Source organism: Neofelis nebulosa, chromosome 9, assembly GCF_028018385.1.
Source record: "Neofelis nebulosa isolate mNeoNeb1 chromosome 9, mNeoNeb1.pri, whole genome shotgun sequence".
In the NCBI taxonomy this organism is placed as follows: Eukaryota; Metazoa; Chordata; class Mammalia; order Carnivora; family Felidae; genus Neofelis; species Neofelis nebulosa.
The window spans coordinates 31,485,325-31,501,737 of NC_080790.1; the positions used below are offsets into that span (position 1 = coordinate 31,485,325).

The 16,413-nt window shown below is 38.1% G+C and overlaps 1 protein-coding gene across 4 annotated transcripts in view; it reads right to left on the minus strand.

Annotated features, from left to right (window-relative positions):
* Window positions 1–16,413, minus strand: part of ATL2 (atlastin GTPase 2) — a 58,513-nt gene that overhangs the window by 29,614 nt on the left and 12,486 nt on the right. For 3 of the 4 annotated variants that reach the window (XM_058683078.1, XM_058683079.1, XM_058683077.1), the window contains exon 2: window positions 3,533–3,777. The exons of the other annotated variant lie outside the window; for it this stretch is intronic. In XM_058683078.1, the coding sequence (XP_058539061.1) occupies window positions 3,533–3,777 (245 nt within the window). The remainder of the gene's footprint in view (window positions 1–3,532; window positions 3,778–16,413) is intronic. 4 annotated transcript variants of the gene reach the window in all.

Here is a 16,413-nt window from a genome sequence, read left to right on the forward strand (position 1 = left end):
ACTTGAGAGTCTATAAATCTATTTCACAGGGAAAAGTCTCCCTCCCTCCCTCCCAATACTGTCTCTCATCACAAATTTTCATCTCTTCTTGTGTAACTGCCTACTTTTACACATGAAATAGGATTTTTTAAAAATATGGACATAATAGATCTAACAGTTTGCATGTAAACTTTAAAAATTTTTTTTAATGTTTATTTATTTTTAAGAGAGAGAGAGAGAGAGAGCAAGCAAAGTAGGAGCAGAGAGAGGGAGACACAGAATCTGAAACAGGCTCCAGGCTCTGAGCCGTCAGCACAGAGCCCGACGCGGGGCTTATACTCACGAACCCTGAGATCATGACCTGAGCCCAAGTTGGATGCTCAACTGACTGAGCCACCCAGGCGCCCCTGCACATAAATTTTTATAATTATTTCATCTATAGCTTTTTAAGAATGACTTTTACAAGTAATAAATATTCTACTTACAAACTGTTAGGTTCACTAACAACTTGAATTTTTGTGGTATTTCTCATATACGGCATTCACAGTAAATGTCCTAAGTGATATCTTTGGAAGTTCAAAAGGTCTTCTACATTATGAATCCAGTAAATCAGCAATTTTAGTCACCTTCTGTTATATTTCATGGTTAGAGTCTAACTACAGAATTGATTAACTCCAACATACGTAAGAGAATTTTATTCTAGAAAAAGGTTTAGTTCACCTCTTAAGTTTACAAAAGACTAATTTCTTTCCTCCTATACTTTAAAAACAACCTATTTTCAAAATATAAGTAGCAATTCAAAAAAAGAAAACTGTGTAGAAAGCTGTTTACTTCACAAGAGAATGAGGAGAACTAAAAGTCAGAATTTTCCCCTATAATTTAGAAATGTTTGGTAAATGTTTGGGTGGCTCAGTCAGCTAAGCATCTGGCTCTTGATTTCAGCTCAGGTCACGATCTCACAGTTTGTGGATTGGATCCCCACTCTGCACTCTGCGCTAGCAGCTTGGAACCTGCTTTGGATTCTCTCTCTTTCTCTCTGCCCCTCTCCTGCTCCTGCTGTCTCTCAAAAAAATTAAAATTAAAAAAAAAAGATTTGGTAAAAATCTCAGAATAGTCTTAGTTTTAAGAACTACTGAAGTTTTTGTTTGTATCCAACAGAAAAGAGCTCATGTTCATGTGCTCTTGTGTTATGATTACTAACTACTTAAAATGAAAACAGTCATCTATTTCTAAATCAGATGTAAAAAATTTGTATTTAGCTCCTTTAGTGAACTACACCCTTACCCAGGTCAATAAAAAGGACATATGAAGTCAATATAAGTCATGTTCATCTCCTACCTCTCTCAGTTAGCATCCCACCTTTGCAGGCAGATAGGTTAATGAAATAAATTCAAAACTATCTCCTTCTTTAATTTCATTCTCTTAGGAAAAGCATGACCCACCACCAAATCAGTGTAAGCTGAGGCGTGTTATCCCGAAACTCAACAATGTTTAATGCCATTTCCAATTAACAGAATAAATTATTTATAGCATAAATTCTCTATGGAAAGCATATCAATGAAAATTAATAAAGATATTTCAGCCTAGAAGCCACTAACCAGGTGTGTAACCTCACTCAGGCCCTCATAACCTTCCCGTGGCTTCAGCGACTTCCCCAGGAAAAGAACTGCAAACACATGACACATGTGTGGGCTGCTACTCTCCTCTGAACAACCACTACCAATTGATCAGAGATGGATTCAGAAATGGCACCTGAGGTGAAACCTATCTGTCACTGCTAGGCAAATGATCTAAGCTTCTTTCCCCTTTGAACATTCGGTCTGTGACCTACTTGGAATCAAATACACTTGCAGGAACAGCTCAGACACACATAAATATGACATATACAAGCTTACTTAAGGAGTCAGAACCTCAAATATCACCTTTAAAGGCACAGTCTTTAAAAAAAAATATGCCACTATTCATTTCTCTATTTCAGATGTAAAACTGTGGGAAATAATCAAGTCTAAATGGATGAAATACCGTATCTTTCTCAATTTGCTAAACATGTAAAATAGTGTCATTTAATATGAATTACATTCCTGATACTCAGGCATTCCTGATGATGCCTAAAGAGATCCCTACAAAAAGAATTTACTGAAAAGCTTCCTGGAAAATCAACTGTTACTTACCTTAAGGCAGATGCATACACACCCAGTTTCGGATTAATATAGAACTCATAAAGGTGAGCACCCTGACAAGAGCTTAGATAATTACATAACTCTGTCAAAGTGTTATTTCTAGCATCTTCACGTGGCTTCTGAATGTCAAACGCCATGTAAGGAAAGCCCTTTCTTCTAAATGCTCCACTCCAAATTTCCAATTCCTTCTTCTTCGTCCCTATCAAATTCCCATTCCCTCAGCCCAACTTTCAACTGTTAGAAAAACACTGATTTAAGTAAAATTATTTTTTGCTTTTTTTCAGAGGAAAAATTCCAAAGTCAGGAAGGGGGAGGGAAATAACAATTGCCTGGTACCATCAAAAAGTATTTGGAGTCAAACATAAATTTGATTTATATTTATTAAAAATAAATCAAGTATAAATTTATGGACAGAGGGAGATTCAATGATCAAAACAGAAAATAAGTGTTTACAGCAGGCTAGTTAATGTTAGGTGAGGGAGACATGGTAACCAAGAGAAGACCCATTCCTGACAGGAAGACCCATTCTGACAGAAGTTAAACTAGCCAGGAAAAATAAGTAACTAAAGTAGTTTCAATGAAACAAATGACTAGTGCCATGAGAGTTGGGAGAAGGACATAATATAGTCTTAAAAATCAGAGAAGGCCTCGGGGCACCTGGCTGGCTCAGTCGTAGAGCATGCAACTCTTGATCTCAGGGTCATGAATTCAAGCCCCACACTGGGCGTGGCCCTACTTAAAAAAAAAAAAAATCAGGAAAGGCCTCCTATGAAAAGATCAGCCAAGGATATAGCAACATTTGAGAAGTAACATGACACAGCTGAGGAACTGCAAAAACTACAGTATACCTGACACAGAGAAGCAAGATATGAAACTCAGAGATTATCGAAGACCAGGGAGGCCACACTAAGGAACCGGACTTTATCTCAAAATGTAATAGTCACTGAAGCTGACTTATTTGAAAGGGCACAGGTGTACTTCTACAAAAGTCTCTATCAGCCTACTTCACCCATTATTGTAAAGGTGATCAAAAAAGGGGAGGCGTGAAGAAATAACCAAAAGGGAGAGAACAGCGTATCAGAGGCTTTAAAATATACTCAGACACCTTGGGTTAGAGCTACAATGCCTGTAACATAGATGCTCAGTCATATGCATCCATATGGACTGCACGCAAAATGGAATTATGGAGATGAGGAAGAATCAAGAACTCAAACGAACTTAGATTACTGTCTTCACTGAGAAGTCTTAGCAAGAACTGGCTTTTTGAAAAATGAAAGACACAGCTCTTACTGTTTTTTGTCTATTATTTTTAAACAGGGTTGGTTGGCTGTTTTTTGTTTTTAACTGGGTTCAATTTAAAAGACACTATTCACCTTGTTATACATATATCTAAGCATGAAGTCCAGTAGAAATGATTTCCCTTTACGAAAAGCTCCTGCCACGGATACCACTACTATGTTAAGATCTCGTATGTGTTCCTGTAGCAATATCTGCTCCAAAGCTTCTTCATCGAGCTCAAAGTTATGGTCATCTTCATGAGCAAGAACAATCTGTACTGGACATGGTTTCTTCATAACCTCATCAGAGTTTACTAGGTCATCATCTTCATGATTCTCACCTAAAATTAAAAAAAAGAGAAAAAGGTTACTTGAATTCCTGCATTACAAACTTCTCCTAAAGGATCACAACTAAACCAAAACTTCAAGTAACTTCCCCTTTGTTACAGATCATCTGCAAAAAGTGATATTCGAGTACATATTGGATTTCTCCCTCCCTCTATAGTAGGACCAAGAATATTGCTAAGATTTCCCACTATACACACAGATAAGCACAATACTAAGTATAGCCTCTACTATTAAGTCTAAACAGCTAATTGTGAACAGTAGCTGTTTCTTGAGCACTGCATTATTCTATAAACAATTTCTGCTACTGTATGCACACTGAAACCGGATCTATGCAAGGGGAGGATGGGGGGGGGGGGGTCAATTTTACCTAATAATTCAAATTCCAATTTTCCTGGTAGGCATTTCCTGGATATTATTCCAAGTTACAAAGATTAAAACATATGAATTGTAAACATTTTTCACTATGAAACTTAAATGGCTATGCTAGGGTCCTAAGAAGTTTCTAAAACCGACACTAATGGTAAAGCTAATGAGTCCCTAATTTAGTAAGAGTAACCTAATAGTACAGCTTCCTTTATTAAAGCAAAGCACAGGATTGATGTTCTGTTGGAAAACACAAAATGAATAGTCAGTGAGGTACAGAGATATTTATATCCTATAGTTTCATCTGCCTCTGGGCTCTTACAGACCACAACCACCATTTCAAATTACCTAACTCCCCAAAACAGGTATATCAACTCTTCCTTTGTTCACCCAGCACACCAAAACAAGGTAATCTTTGCAGAACTTTACTGAATAGTAATGAAGAAATAACAATAAAACACACAACAGCAGCAGATGCCTGTGTCACACTGACAGCACAGAGCCTGCCTGGGATTCTCTCCCTCCCTCCTTCCCTGCCCCTAAACCTGTCCTGAGCACACACATGGTCGTCTGTTCTCTCTCTCTCTCTCTCTCTCTCTCTCTCTCTCTCTCTCAAAATAAATAAGCACTTAAAAAAAGATCTGCAACAGCAGAGACAAGTTTCTAAAGTTTACGTTTCTGTCCTTTTAATAAAACAAAACAAACAAAAACACCTAATAGCTGATTTCAGAGACTTCTATCCCTTGTCAGGCTTTCTTTCCTATCAATTGCTTGATCCCATGTAGCCAAATCACTGGTAGGGACCTTATCCTCCCCCACCCCAACATTTTTAAGAGACTCTCCCCTTGAGTCTGTGTACTAAATGACCCTTTGCAATCTAAGGAGACATACAGTATCTACTGTGTTCAGTGCAATGACAGTCCCTTCTCTCCCAGGAGACAGCCAGTCCACTGAGGAGTGGCATATTAGTAGCCAACACGGCAAGAATACCTTATCCAACTAACCACTATTCTTAAAGATTATACATCTACATTCATGGCTCCTTTTTTCCCCTAGAAAGAAATATCTAGCTTGTTTGATTTGCAAAAACTATGAGAGCCTTTTCTTCCATCACAAGGCACCTTTAACTGAACATAGCAAAAGCAGCAACACTATTTCAAAATGTGCTACAAACAGTGACAATATAAAGAGCAAGCAATTTCAAAGGAGAATCACTGGAAGTAAAAGCAATCAATATTTAATTAAAGACAGTATTATCACTTCCAGTTTCAGTGGTATACAAATACAGAATGGTACCTAACTGGTCTCCCTTTTTGCTCCCTCCTTTAAACCAATCTAGGGGCGCCTGGGTGGCTCAGTCGGTTAAGCGGCCGACTTTGGCTCAGGTCATGATCTCGCGGTCGGTGAGTTCGAGCCCCGCGTCGGGCTCTGTGCTGACAGCTCAGAGCCTGGAGCCTGTTTCCGATTCTGTGTCTCCCTCTCTCTGACTCTCCCCTGTTCATGCTCTGTCTCTCCCTGTCTCAAAAATAAATAAAATGTTAAAAAAAAAAAATTTAAACCAATCTAAATTCCACAGAGTAGTGACAAAATAATATAGATAAATGTGACTGTTATTAAATTACTCTCCTTAAAATCACTGTTACAGAGCATTAACAACTAAAATCCTACACATACCTTATAAAATCCTGTACTCACTGCCAAATCTCTCCTGCCCCAAATACATTTGGTGCTACTCTTGCCTGTGTAAACTACAAATAAACAAGCTAGCCTTTTTTCAGATTCTTATGCTACTAAAACTCTTTCTAGACTCATATTTCACTGAGGATATTCCTTTGTCTGGAATATTCTTTTCCACGTTGTTGCCCTAATCAACTCATGCTTATTCCTTAAGCCTCCGTTTAAATGTCATTTCCTAAACGTCATTTCCTCAGGAATATCTTTCCTAAGGTTCCTAATCAAGTTTAGTCCTCCTATACTCCCCTAATCTGAATCTACCCATCATTTGAATATTTATGTAAATGCTTATTTATTATAGGTCTCCCCCTCTAGACTGCCAATCCTCTGTTTAAAACCCTCAGTTAGCTTCCCACTGTAACCAGAAAATATACAGAAAAAAACAAAACTCTGAAGGTCCTGACCATGACCTCCACAGTCCTATGTGATCTGGCCCTCGCAATCGGGACCTCTTTCTGTTCCTTGAACAGGTCAAACCTGTTTCCCACCTTAGAATCTTTGTCCTGTGTTCTCCCCTGTCTGGAATGTTCTGTCCCTAGAAACTCATGTGGCTTTATCTTCCATCATCTAGGTCTCAGCTCAAATGTTCTCGTAAGTGTGGCCTTCCTTGACCATTCAGTCTACAGACCCTTCCACATCACTTTAACAAAACAGGTTTTGTGGGGGTTTTTTCCATAGTCCTTTTCAATATCTAAAATAACCCTTTTTCATTTGTTTACATTTGTGCCTTATATCACTCCCTCCATAGAAAGTATATACCACAAAAATAAGAATCTCAATCATCCTGTTGGCCACTCTATCTCCCAGCACCCCGAATAGTGCTTGGCACCTAGCAGGTGCTTAATAAATATTTCTTGAATGAAAGAAATTTACACATTTTACTCAGGAGTTTTATACCTACCTGCCCCTAGGTATTTTACAAGCAAATCTGACAATCACATAACTAGTTTGGGAAAATACTTCCAGCAACTCAAGAGTAGTAAATTTATCACAAAATTACAGTTAGAAGTATGAAGTTCTACCAACACACTAATTAAAAAGAACCCAAAATGAGTAAGTGCTAAAATATCACAATGACCAAATTTGGAGATTGCTGATTTTGTTAAAACCAACAAACAGTCTTGTTCTTACTGTAAAGAAAGCATTAGTTTCTTAAAAATAAAACAAACAAGGGCCCTTGGGTGGCTCACTTGGTTAAGCGTCCAACTCTTGATTTCAGCTCAGGTCATCTCATGATTCGTGAGATCAAGGCCCACATTGGGCTCTGCACTGACAACACAGAGCCTGCTTGAGATTCTCATTCTCTGTCTGTCTCTCTGTCTCTCCCTCTCCCTCCCTCCCTCTCTCCCTCTCCTCTCTCTGACCCTTCCCCACTCATTGCGTTCTGCTTCTCTGTCAAAATAAACATTAAAAAATAAAGAAAAACAAACCACTTGTTTTTAACAAGTTATTAACTTGAAATTTCACCTAGATTGGTTGACTACAGTTACCATGTAGCCAATTTTCTTTTATTAGCGTGGATAAAGATAGGTACCTCAGATATACAGGCAGCAGGTGTCTACGTTTTTGTCACCATTTCTAGGCTACAGACTTCTAAAGTGAAGTGCAGCAAACATGTTTCAAAAGCATGATGGAGCACAATGACAAGGCTCACTAAGTTTACTCCCCCACCATGATTTCTCTACCATTTTTGTACTAACTACAGACACAGTACTTCATTCATCAAACACTGATATAAGCAACTAAATATAAGAATTGTACATTTCATCAGACTACCTGTAAACATTAACATTCAGTGATTACCTACAACTGGAAATCTTTTTAAATTTAGCATTGCTCTGAGATTTTAAATTGAAATTAAATGCTAGGCAGAGAATAGTGATTTTATTTCTTTTTCAATGCCAAAAAATGACTGAAGTAGACTTTGACCATCCAATAAATTTTCCTGATTCACTGTCTCAAGTCAGTTCTCCCCCACTCTACCGCCTAATGCATCTTTCAAGGTCAAAGCTGAAAGATACCTACAGCAGATCAACTGTTCCTCAGCTATTTCCCCATACTTAACACTAAGTATACTTAACCTATTTGCCACAAGGCCTACAAAAAGACACTTGTCTAAGTGAAAAAAAGATCAGTGGTTGGTAGGGGTTGGGGAGGAGGAGACACGACCAGGTGGAGCACAAGGATTTTGACAGCAGTTAAACTGTTCTCCCTGATGCTACAGAGACAGATGCAAGGCATCATACATTTGTCAAAACCCACAGAATATACAACCCCATAAATGAAGCCTAATGAAAACTGTGGACTTTGGGGAATAATGATGTGTCAGTGAAGATTCATCAGTTGTAACAAAGGTGCCACTCTGGTGTGGAGCAGGGCAGCTGTTGGTGTGTGGGGACAGGGGGTACATGTGCACTCGGTATTTTCCACTCAATTTTGCTATGAATTGCTCTAAAAAAAGAAGTCTATATAAAAAAAAAAAGACATTTGTCTTTTTGATTGCTCTTTAAACACACTGATCTTAAATCTGCCAAATTCATACAGTCAGTATACATTCCAACAGCAAAATTTACACTTCAGAACTGACCTAGATCCGTCTGCAAACTTCAGGCATAATTACACACTAAGGCAATATAAAGATGCTAGAAATCTGCATTACAATAAAATGTCACTAACGTTAGATTATTCAGCCCAAAATTAAATTTGTAGAGAGAGAACCAAGTAAGGAGTAATTCACTTCTCAAAAGCAATGAAAGTATAGTTATTCAAAAGCAATGAAAGTATAAGTTATTCACATTCCAACTAAAAACTTGAAACACATTCTTATGGAAAGTAGCCTGGATTCAGTCTACTCAGTCTATTTACAAAAATTAGCAGTTTGACAAAAGCAATGTTTTGGTGTCTGGCACCTGCCCTCAACATTTACACCGTATAACCACGTGAAAACAGTATCTAAGTATTCAGAAGTTTATTCTAGCACGTATTTTTTAAAGCCTTAAAGAGTTCATACCACGGCAAACCTATTTGTAGGAATTTGTTGTAAGAAAATAAAGATGCTAGGGGCGTCTGGGTGGCTCAGTTAAGCGTCCAACTTTTGATTTAGGCTCAGGGCATGATCTCACGGTTTGTGGGTTTGAGCCCCGCATCAGGCTCTGTGCTGATAGCTCAGTGCCTGGAACCTGCTTCGGATTCTGTGTCTTCTTCTCTCTCTGCTCCACCCCTGCTTGCGCTCTGTCTCTCAAAAATGAATAAAGGTTTAAAAAAAAAAAAAAGAGTACAAAACGATACAACCACTTTGAAAAACTTTTTGGTAATACTGTACAGAAAGTTAAACATTTTTTTCCCCCAAAAAATCTCTGTGCCCAATGTGGGGCTTGTACTCACGACCTCAAGATCAAGAGTCGCGTGTTCCACTGACTGAGCCAGCCAGGAGCCCCAGTTAAACATATTTACCATACAACCATCAATCACACCCCTAGGTACTTAAAAGAGAAATTAAAACATTATGACAAAAAAACCTGAAAATGAATGTTCATAGTAGCTTTATTCATAATGACCATAAACTGGAAACAACCCAAATATCCATTTACCGGAGAATGCATAAATTGTGTTAAATCCATACAATGGACTATTACTTAGAAAGGAAAAGAAATGGGGGCGCCTGGGTGGCTCAGTTAAGTGTCTGACTTTGACTCAGGTCATGGTCTTGCGGTTCATGGGTTCAAGCCCTGTGTTGGGTGCTGTCCTGACAGCTCAGAGCCTGGAGCCTGCTTCTGATTCTGTATCTCCCTCTCTCTCTGTCCCTCCCCTGCTCACGCTCTGTCTCTGTCTCTCAAAGGTGAATAAATGTTTAAAAAAAAAAAAAAAGAAAGAAAAGAAAAAAAGGAAAAGAAATGAATTACTGAAATACACAATAACACTTATAAACCTAAAAAGCTATATACTAAGTGAAGGGAGCCACACACAAAATGCCATACTGTCTGAGTCTACATACATGAAATTCTAGAAAAAGTAAAACTACAGTAACAGAAAGCAGATCACTAACTACCAAGAGCTGACAGTAGGGGAAGAGAAACTGACTACTGCTACAAACTGAATGTGGGTCCCCCAAATTCATATGTTGAAGCCCTAATCCCCAATGTGATGGTATTTGGACGTGGGGCCTGTTGGGGGGGGGGGGGGGTAATAAGATCCAGGGGGTAGAGCCTTCATGTACGGGATTAGTAAGAGACTTGAGAGAGAGAACCTCTTTCTCCACCTGTGAGGACACACAAGACAGCCATCTGCAAACCAGAAAAGAGGACTGAAACCAAATTTGCTGGCACCTTGATCTTGGGCTTCCCAGCCTTCATAACTGAAAAATAAATGTCTGCTTAAGCTGCCCAGTCTATGCTAATTTGTTATAGCATCCCAAGTTAAGACAACTATAATGGGGTACAAGGGAACATTTTCAGATGATGGAAATGTCCTGTATCATGATTGTGGTGGCAGTGATGGTGGTTACAAAACTATGCATTCATCGAAACTCATCAAAAGGTACTCAAAACTCAGTGAATTTTATGTAAATAATTTCAGTAGGGCAGATTTTGAAAAAAAATCACATGCAGCCTATTCCCCTTAGCACTTTCATTTATTAAATGAGAGGATAAAGCAATACAACCAACTTATTAATCATTTTCCAGAACAAAAATACTCTAATTAGTATTGTCCCCATCAAGGAATATTGCCCATGAAGGTTATACTCCAATGTGATGAAAAATTAGAGCTGTCCAGGGGTGCCTGGGTGGCTCAGTCGGTTAAGCAGCCGACTTCCACTCAGGTCATGATCTCATGGTTTGTGAGTTTGAGCCCCAGGTCAGGCTCTGTGCCAACAGCTCAGAGCCTGGAGACTACTTCGGATTCTGTGTCTCCCTCTCTCTCTGCCCCTGCCCCATTGGTTCTCTGTCTCTCCCTCTCTCTCAAAAATAAATAAATGTTAAAAAAAATTTTTTAATAAGAAATTTAAAAAAATTAGAGCTGTCCAATAATTCTGACATTGCTCAAATTCAATTTAAAATTTTTTCTCTTGACCTGAATTCGGGAGCTGGAAAATATAATTTTGATTGTCTCCAATGGTGAAAAACATACTCCTCTATAAATGAATTCCTGTGAATCCACTACCTCATCATGCCAAAATATTTTGGTTAGAAAACAAAAAGGTATATGGGCACCTTTTGGGATGAGCACTGGGTGTTGTATGGAAACCAATTTGACAATAAACTTCATATATTGAAAGAAAAATAAAATAAAATTCAAAATAAAAAAAAGAAAACAAAAAGGTATTAGGAAATTACTAATAGTTATTTCCTTAAAGAACTCAAGACAGCTGTTCATACTGGGGAGGAAGGAAGGGCTTTTTTTTTTTTTTAATCCTACAAGTATTTTAAGCATCAACAGATTATACATATGCTTTCTAGAATACATGTCTAGAAGATACATGAGGACATTCAAGTTCTAGTACCTATGGCTAAAAATTAGCCTCACTACTTAACATTTCATCTAATATATCACTCACAGGGGTTTTAGAGATTAGGCAGCCAAATTCACTCATTTTACAGGTAAGGAAAACACAGGACTAGACTTCTGTTTGCAGGGAGAACTGGGCCAGGTCTTATTAGTGTTTTTCCTCTCCAGCAGGGCTTCTCAAACTTTAACATGCATATGAATCACTTCAGGATCTTGTTAAAATGCAAATTCTGATTCAGTAAATCTGGAGTGGAGCCTGAAACCGCATATTTCTAACTCCAAAGTGATACCAATACTGCTGGTCTCAGAACCTAATGAAATACCAAGGATCACCGTATTTTACAGGTGTTAATATGTAAACTAATTTTATTTTGTAGTTTCTACCTATGTTAAAGTTTTCACAGAAGGAGATAAATTTTCAAGCCAAACTGTAATCCTGTATTCTTCCTGGGAGACTGCTATTATTCTGATGTAACTAACCTCCAGCCTAGCCACTGAGGGTTCGAGAAACAGGGAAATAAGGCAGTGAACGTAGATATCCCTACTTTAAAAATACAAGTGCAGGGGCGCCTGGGTGGCGCAGTTGGTTAAGCGTCTGACTTCAGCCAGGTCACGATCTCGCGGTCCGTGAGTTCGAGCCCCGCGTCAGGCTCTGGGCTGATGGCTCGGAGCCTGGAGCCTGTTTCCGATTCTGTGTCTCCCTCTCTCTCTGACCCTCCCCGTTCACGCTCTGTCTCTCTCTGTCCCAAAAATAAATAAAAAACGTTGAAAAAAAAAATACAAGTGCAGAAAATGTTTTAATATGCTGACATGATATATAGCTGGGGTTGAAAATTATTGGTCTGGAGCCATCATCAGTCACCTGGGTGAGCTATTTATTTATTTATTTATTTTATTCTTTAGAAATTTATTGTCAAATTGGTTTCCATACAACACCCAGTGCTCATCCCAAAAGGTGCCCTCCTCAATACCCATCACCCACCCCCCCTCCCTTCCACCCCCCATCAGCCCTCAGTTTGTTCTCAGTTTTTAAGAGTCTCTTAAAGCTTGGGTGAGCTTTTTAAAACAGTGCTGGGCTTCCCTCCCTCTCCCCCAGACAGAGGCAGCCCAGAATAAGATTACTGACACAAACTTGGACTTCATTAATATAGTTTTTTTTTTTTAAATGTTTATTTATTTTTGAGAGATACAGAGATGGAGCGTGAGCAGGGAAGGGGCAGAAAGAAAGGGAGACAGAATCCAGAACAGGCTCCACGCTCTGAGCTGTCAGCACAGAGCCCGATGCGGGGTTTGAACCCACAAACCGGAAGATCATGACCTGAGCCGAAGTCGGACACTTAGCCAACTGAGCCACCCAGGCGCCCCTAATATAGTTTTTTTGAAAAAGAGAAGCAGCTATTAACCAGTCAGGTCCTACAAGAAAACGTTTTAACTATTTGCTCCTGTAAAATAGCGTTATTAAGAACTCACAAAGTTATTAAACTTCTGTCATGTAAAATGGGAACCAGAATGCAAATTGCAAAAATAAAAACTTCAAAGATTCCAGAAGATCTATTAACAATTTCAGGTATCAGATACTTTCCCACACCAGCTCTGCCTGTTTTGCTAATCATTTTGCTAAAAATGCTTTTAAAGTGTATCTAATGTAATTCATCTCCTTCCTTAATTACTGTCAAATCAGGAGAGAAACAAAAGTTGTTTTCTTAGAAGATTCACATATTATTTTTCACTTGAAAACTACTGTTTCCACAGTAACCAGTACTGATGTCACAGAATTTTTGTCGTTCCCATTTAAAGAATACTGAGGCATAAAAATGTTTTTATGAACTCATCTAGATTAAGAAAAATGTAAAACAGACTACAAACATATAAATGTGAGGTTTTTTTCCCAAAGCTTATAACCAAATATTAAGCACTTAAATATAAGTGTATTTTGAGATCAGAAAAACACTTTTCAACTGAAGTTAATTTAAATTAGATATTTTAAATGAGGCTGCAGTTTATTAAGTCAATCTTGTTAGCTAGTTAAGACATGCTAGAATAAATAATGGCTCAGGGGACTCTAAGCAACAACGTAGAAATTCAGAAAAATTCTGTTTAGGTTCTGCAACCTAAAGTCCTAAGGTTTTTCTCAATTTTCTTCCAAAATTAAGTCTTGTGGAAAATCTCACCCAAGACACCCCCAACGGTCTCACATCTGTTCTTATGTACTTTTTTTTGGGGGGGGGGGGGAGGTGGGCGATATACACTTTTGTTCTGTGGTCTCAATTGTTAAAGAATTAGAGTACGAAATACTGAAAAAAATGTTTACCGAAGTTATTTATATGCTAGAGGAATTCTTACACATATGCACAGGAAGAGAAAAACAAGGTTTATTGTTCACTGAAGTACTGTTTGAAATTGCAAAAAAAAAAATTTTTGAAACAATCTAAATATTCATAGATAAATAAACCATGAAATAGAAAACTGAAGTTAATAAGATTTAAGTGTGTATACATGGATAAACTTCAAAACCAATGTCAAATAAAAAAACAAATCAAACCACAAGTACATACTTTAAGCCACTTACTAAAAATTTTTAAATACAGCACAGTATTGTATATTGTTTATTTTAAAAATACATATATGTTATAGGACTATTAAAAAAACAGGAAACATGTATACCGACTTCAAGATAAGTGTGTGTCTGTGGAGGGAAGGAAGAAACGAAGGAAGGCTGCTTAACAGACCAAGCCACCCAGGTGCCCCAAGCATCAAACTCTAGATCTCAGCTCAGGTCATGATCTCAGGGCCCCACATAGAGCTCTGTGCTGACAGCACGGAGCCTGCTTGGTAATTCTCTTTCTGCCCCTACTCCATTCATGCTCTTTCTCTCTCTCAAAATAAATAAACTTAAAAAAGATTTTTGTTTAAATAAAAATAAATAAAACTAAAAATGGGGGCACCTGGGTGGGTCAGTTAGGTGTCTGACTTATGCTCAGGTCATGACCTCACAGCTCGTGGGTTCGAGCCCCGCATCAGGCTCTGCGCTGACAGCTCAGAGCCTGGAGCCTGCTCTAGATTCTGTGTCTCCCTCTCTCTCTGCCTCTCCCCCGCTCACACTCTGTCTGTCTCTCTCTCTCTCAAAAATAAATTTAAAAACATTTTTAAAAACGATTCAAAACAATTAGGGCATATACAATGCATTAGATCTATGCAATGAGCACTTGGACATCTTTAATATTTTTTCTATAATTTTTAAAAACTTTATTTATTTGAAAGAGAGAAAGACAGGAAGTGGGGGGAAAGGGGCAGAGGGAGAATCTCAAGCAGGCTCCAGGCTTAGCACAGATCCCATGATGCTGGGATCATGACCTAAGCAGAAATCAAGAGTTGGACACACAACCAACTGAGCCACCCAGGCACCCGTCTATCATTTTTATAAGTTTGAAATAGGTTATAACTGTTTTCAATGAAGTATTTTGAGTTACTTCAGAATTTACTTCCACAGAAAAAGGAACTTATACTTATCGAATGACTCTATGACTTTAGGCCAGGCACTGTGACAGGAATCCTCTCAACAACCCTGAGACTTAGCAATTATCCCCATTTCAGAGAGATGAAATGTGGACAAAGAAGTTGGGGCTTGGGGGCTTTTTTTTTTTTTTTTGAGTAGGCTCCACGCTGGGAAGTTATTTATATGCTAGAGGAATACTTACACATGTGCACAGGAAGAGAAAAACAAGGTTTCTCGTTCACTGAAGTACTGTTTGAAATTGCAAAAAAAAAAAAAAAAAAAAAAAAAAAAATGTTTTTGAAGCAATCTAAATATTCATAGATAAATAAACGATGAAATAGAAAAAACTGAAATTAATGAATATGATGTAAGTGTGTATACACAGATAAACTTCAAACCCAAAATGTCAAATGAACTCACGACCCTGAGATCAAGACCTGAGCTGAGATCAAGAGTTGGACAACTGAGCCACCGAGGTGGCCCCTGGACAAAGAAGTTTTTTAAAAAGAAATTCAAGATTCTACAGGTAAAAAGTAATATGCACTGAGACTTCTATTTAGGTCTTTAATTGAGCCCATGCCGTTTCCTCTATACCAAACTGCCTTTCAATGTTACAGGATAATGTTTATAAAAATCATTGTTTCCAGTGATGTATAGTCATAGAAAGGACACTGAAAAACAGCCCATATTTTTAAATAATGTTTATCACTTAAAACAAATCCTTGATATCAGTTCATCTGTTCTCATGAGTAAAAAATGACAAGTACAGATTATGTGTGGACTTAAAGGGTTTGATTTTGTTTGGGAGAGGTGGACTTATATATATCTAATATTTGAAAGAAATTTCTAGATCCTTAAAGTTCCAGATTAAACTGGAGTTCTGGACAAAAATAATAAGAGTAACCAAAATAATCAAAACTACAGAAAAACAAGTCTCCCTTGACAGATCAACAGGGGAAAACACTGCTACAGCACAGTCAGTCCGTCCATAATTTAATTATAGCTGGGTCTGAGTTATACTGCCAATATTTAATTAGCCAAAGCTACACCATAAAACAATGAGTCCCATGTACACTGAAGCTTAAGAACCACCTGGGTGGCTTCCTTGGAATACACTCTTGGATCTCACCTCCAGAGTTGATTAAGCTGATCAGCAGCAGGGTCCAGAAATCTACATTTGTTACTAGCACCCCCACTAACAACCACCAAGGTAATTCTAATGCAGGGAGTTAAAGGATTAGAAATGGGAGTGCATTAAGTCGTTACTCCTTCAACAAATATTCACTGAACACCTACAATATGGTTCTAAGAATTGTAAGATTCACTAGTGAACAAAATTAAAAAAAAAAAAAAAAAATCCTGCCCTTAGTTTATTACATCCTAAAGATGAAGAAATAGAAAACAAATACATGACATCAGCTGGTGTCAAGTACTACCAAGAAAAATAAAGCAAGTTAAGGGAAATGGAAACAGGGGTTGCTACTTCGTACAAGAGTGGCCAGGCAATGCCTCCTTAATGAGGAAACATTTA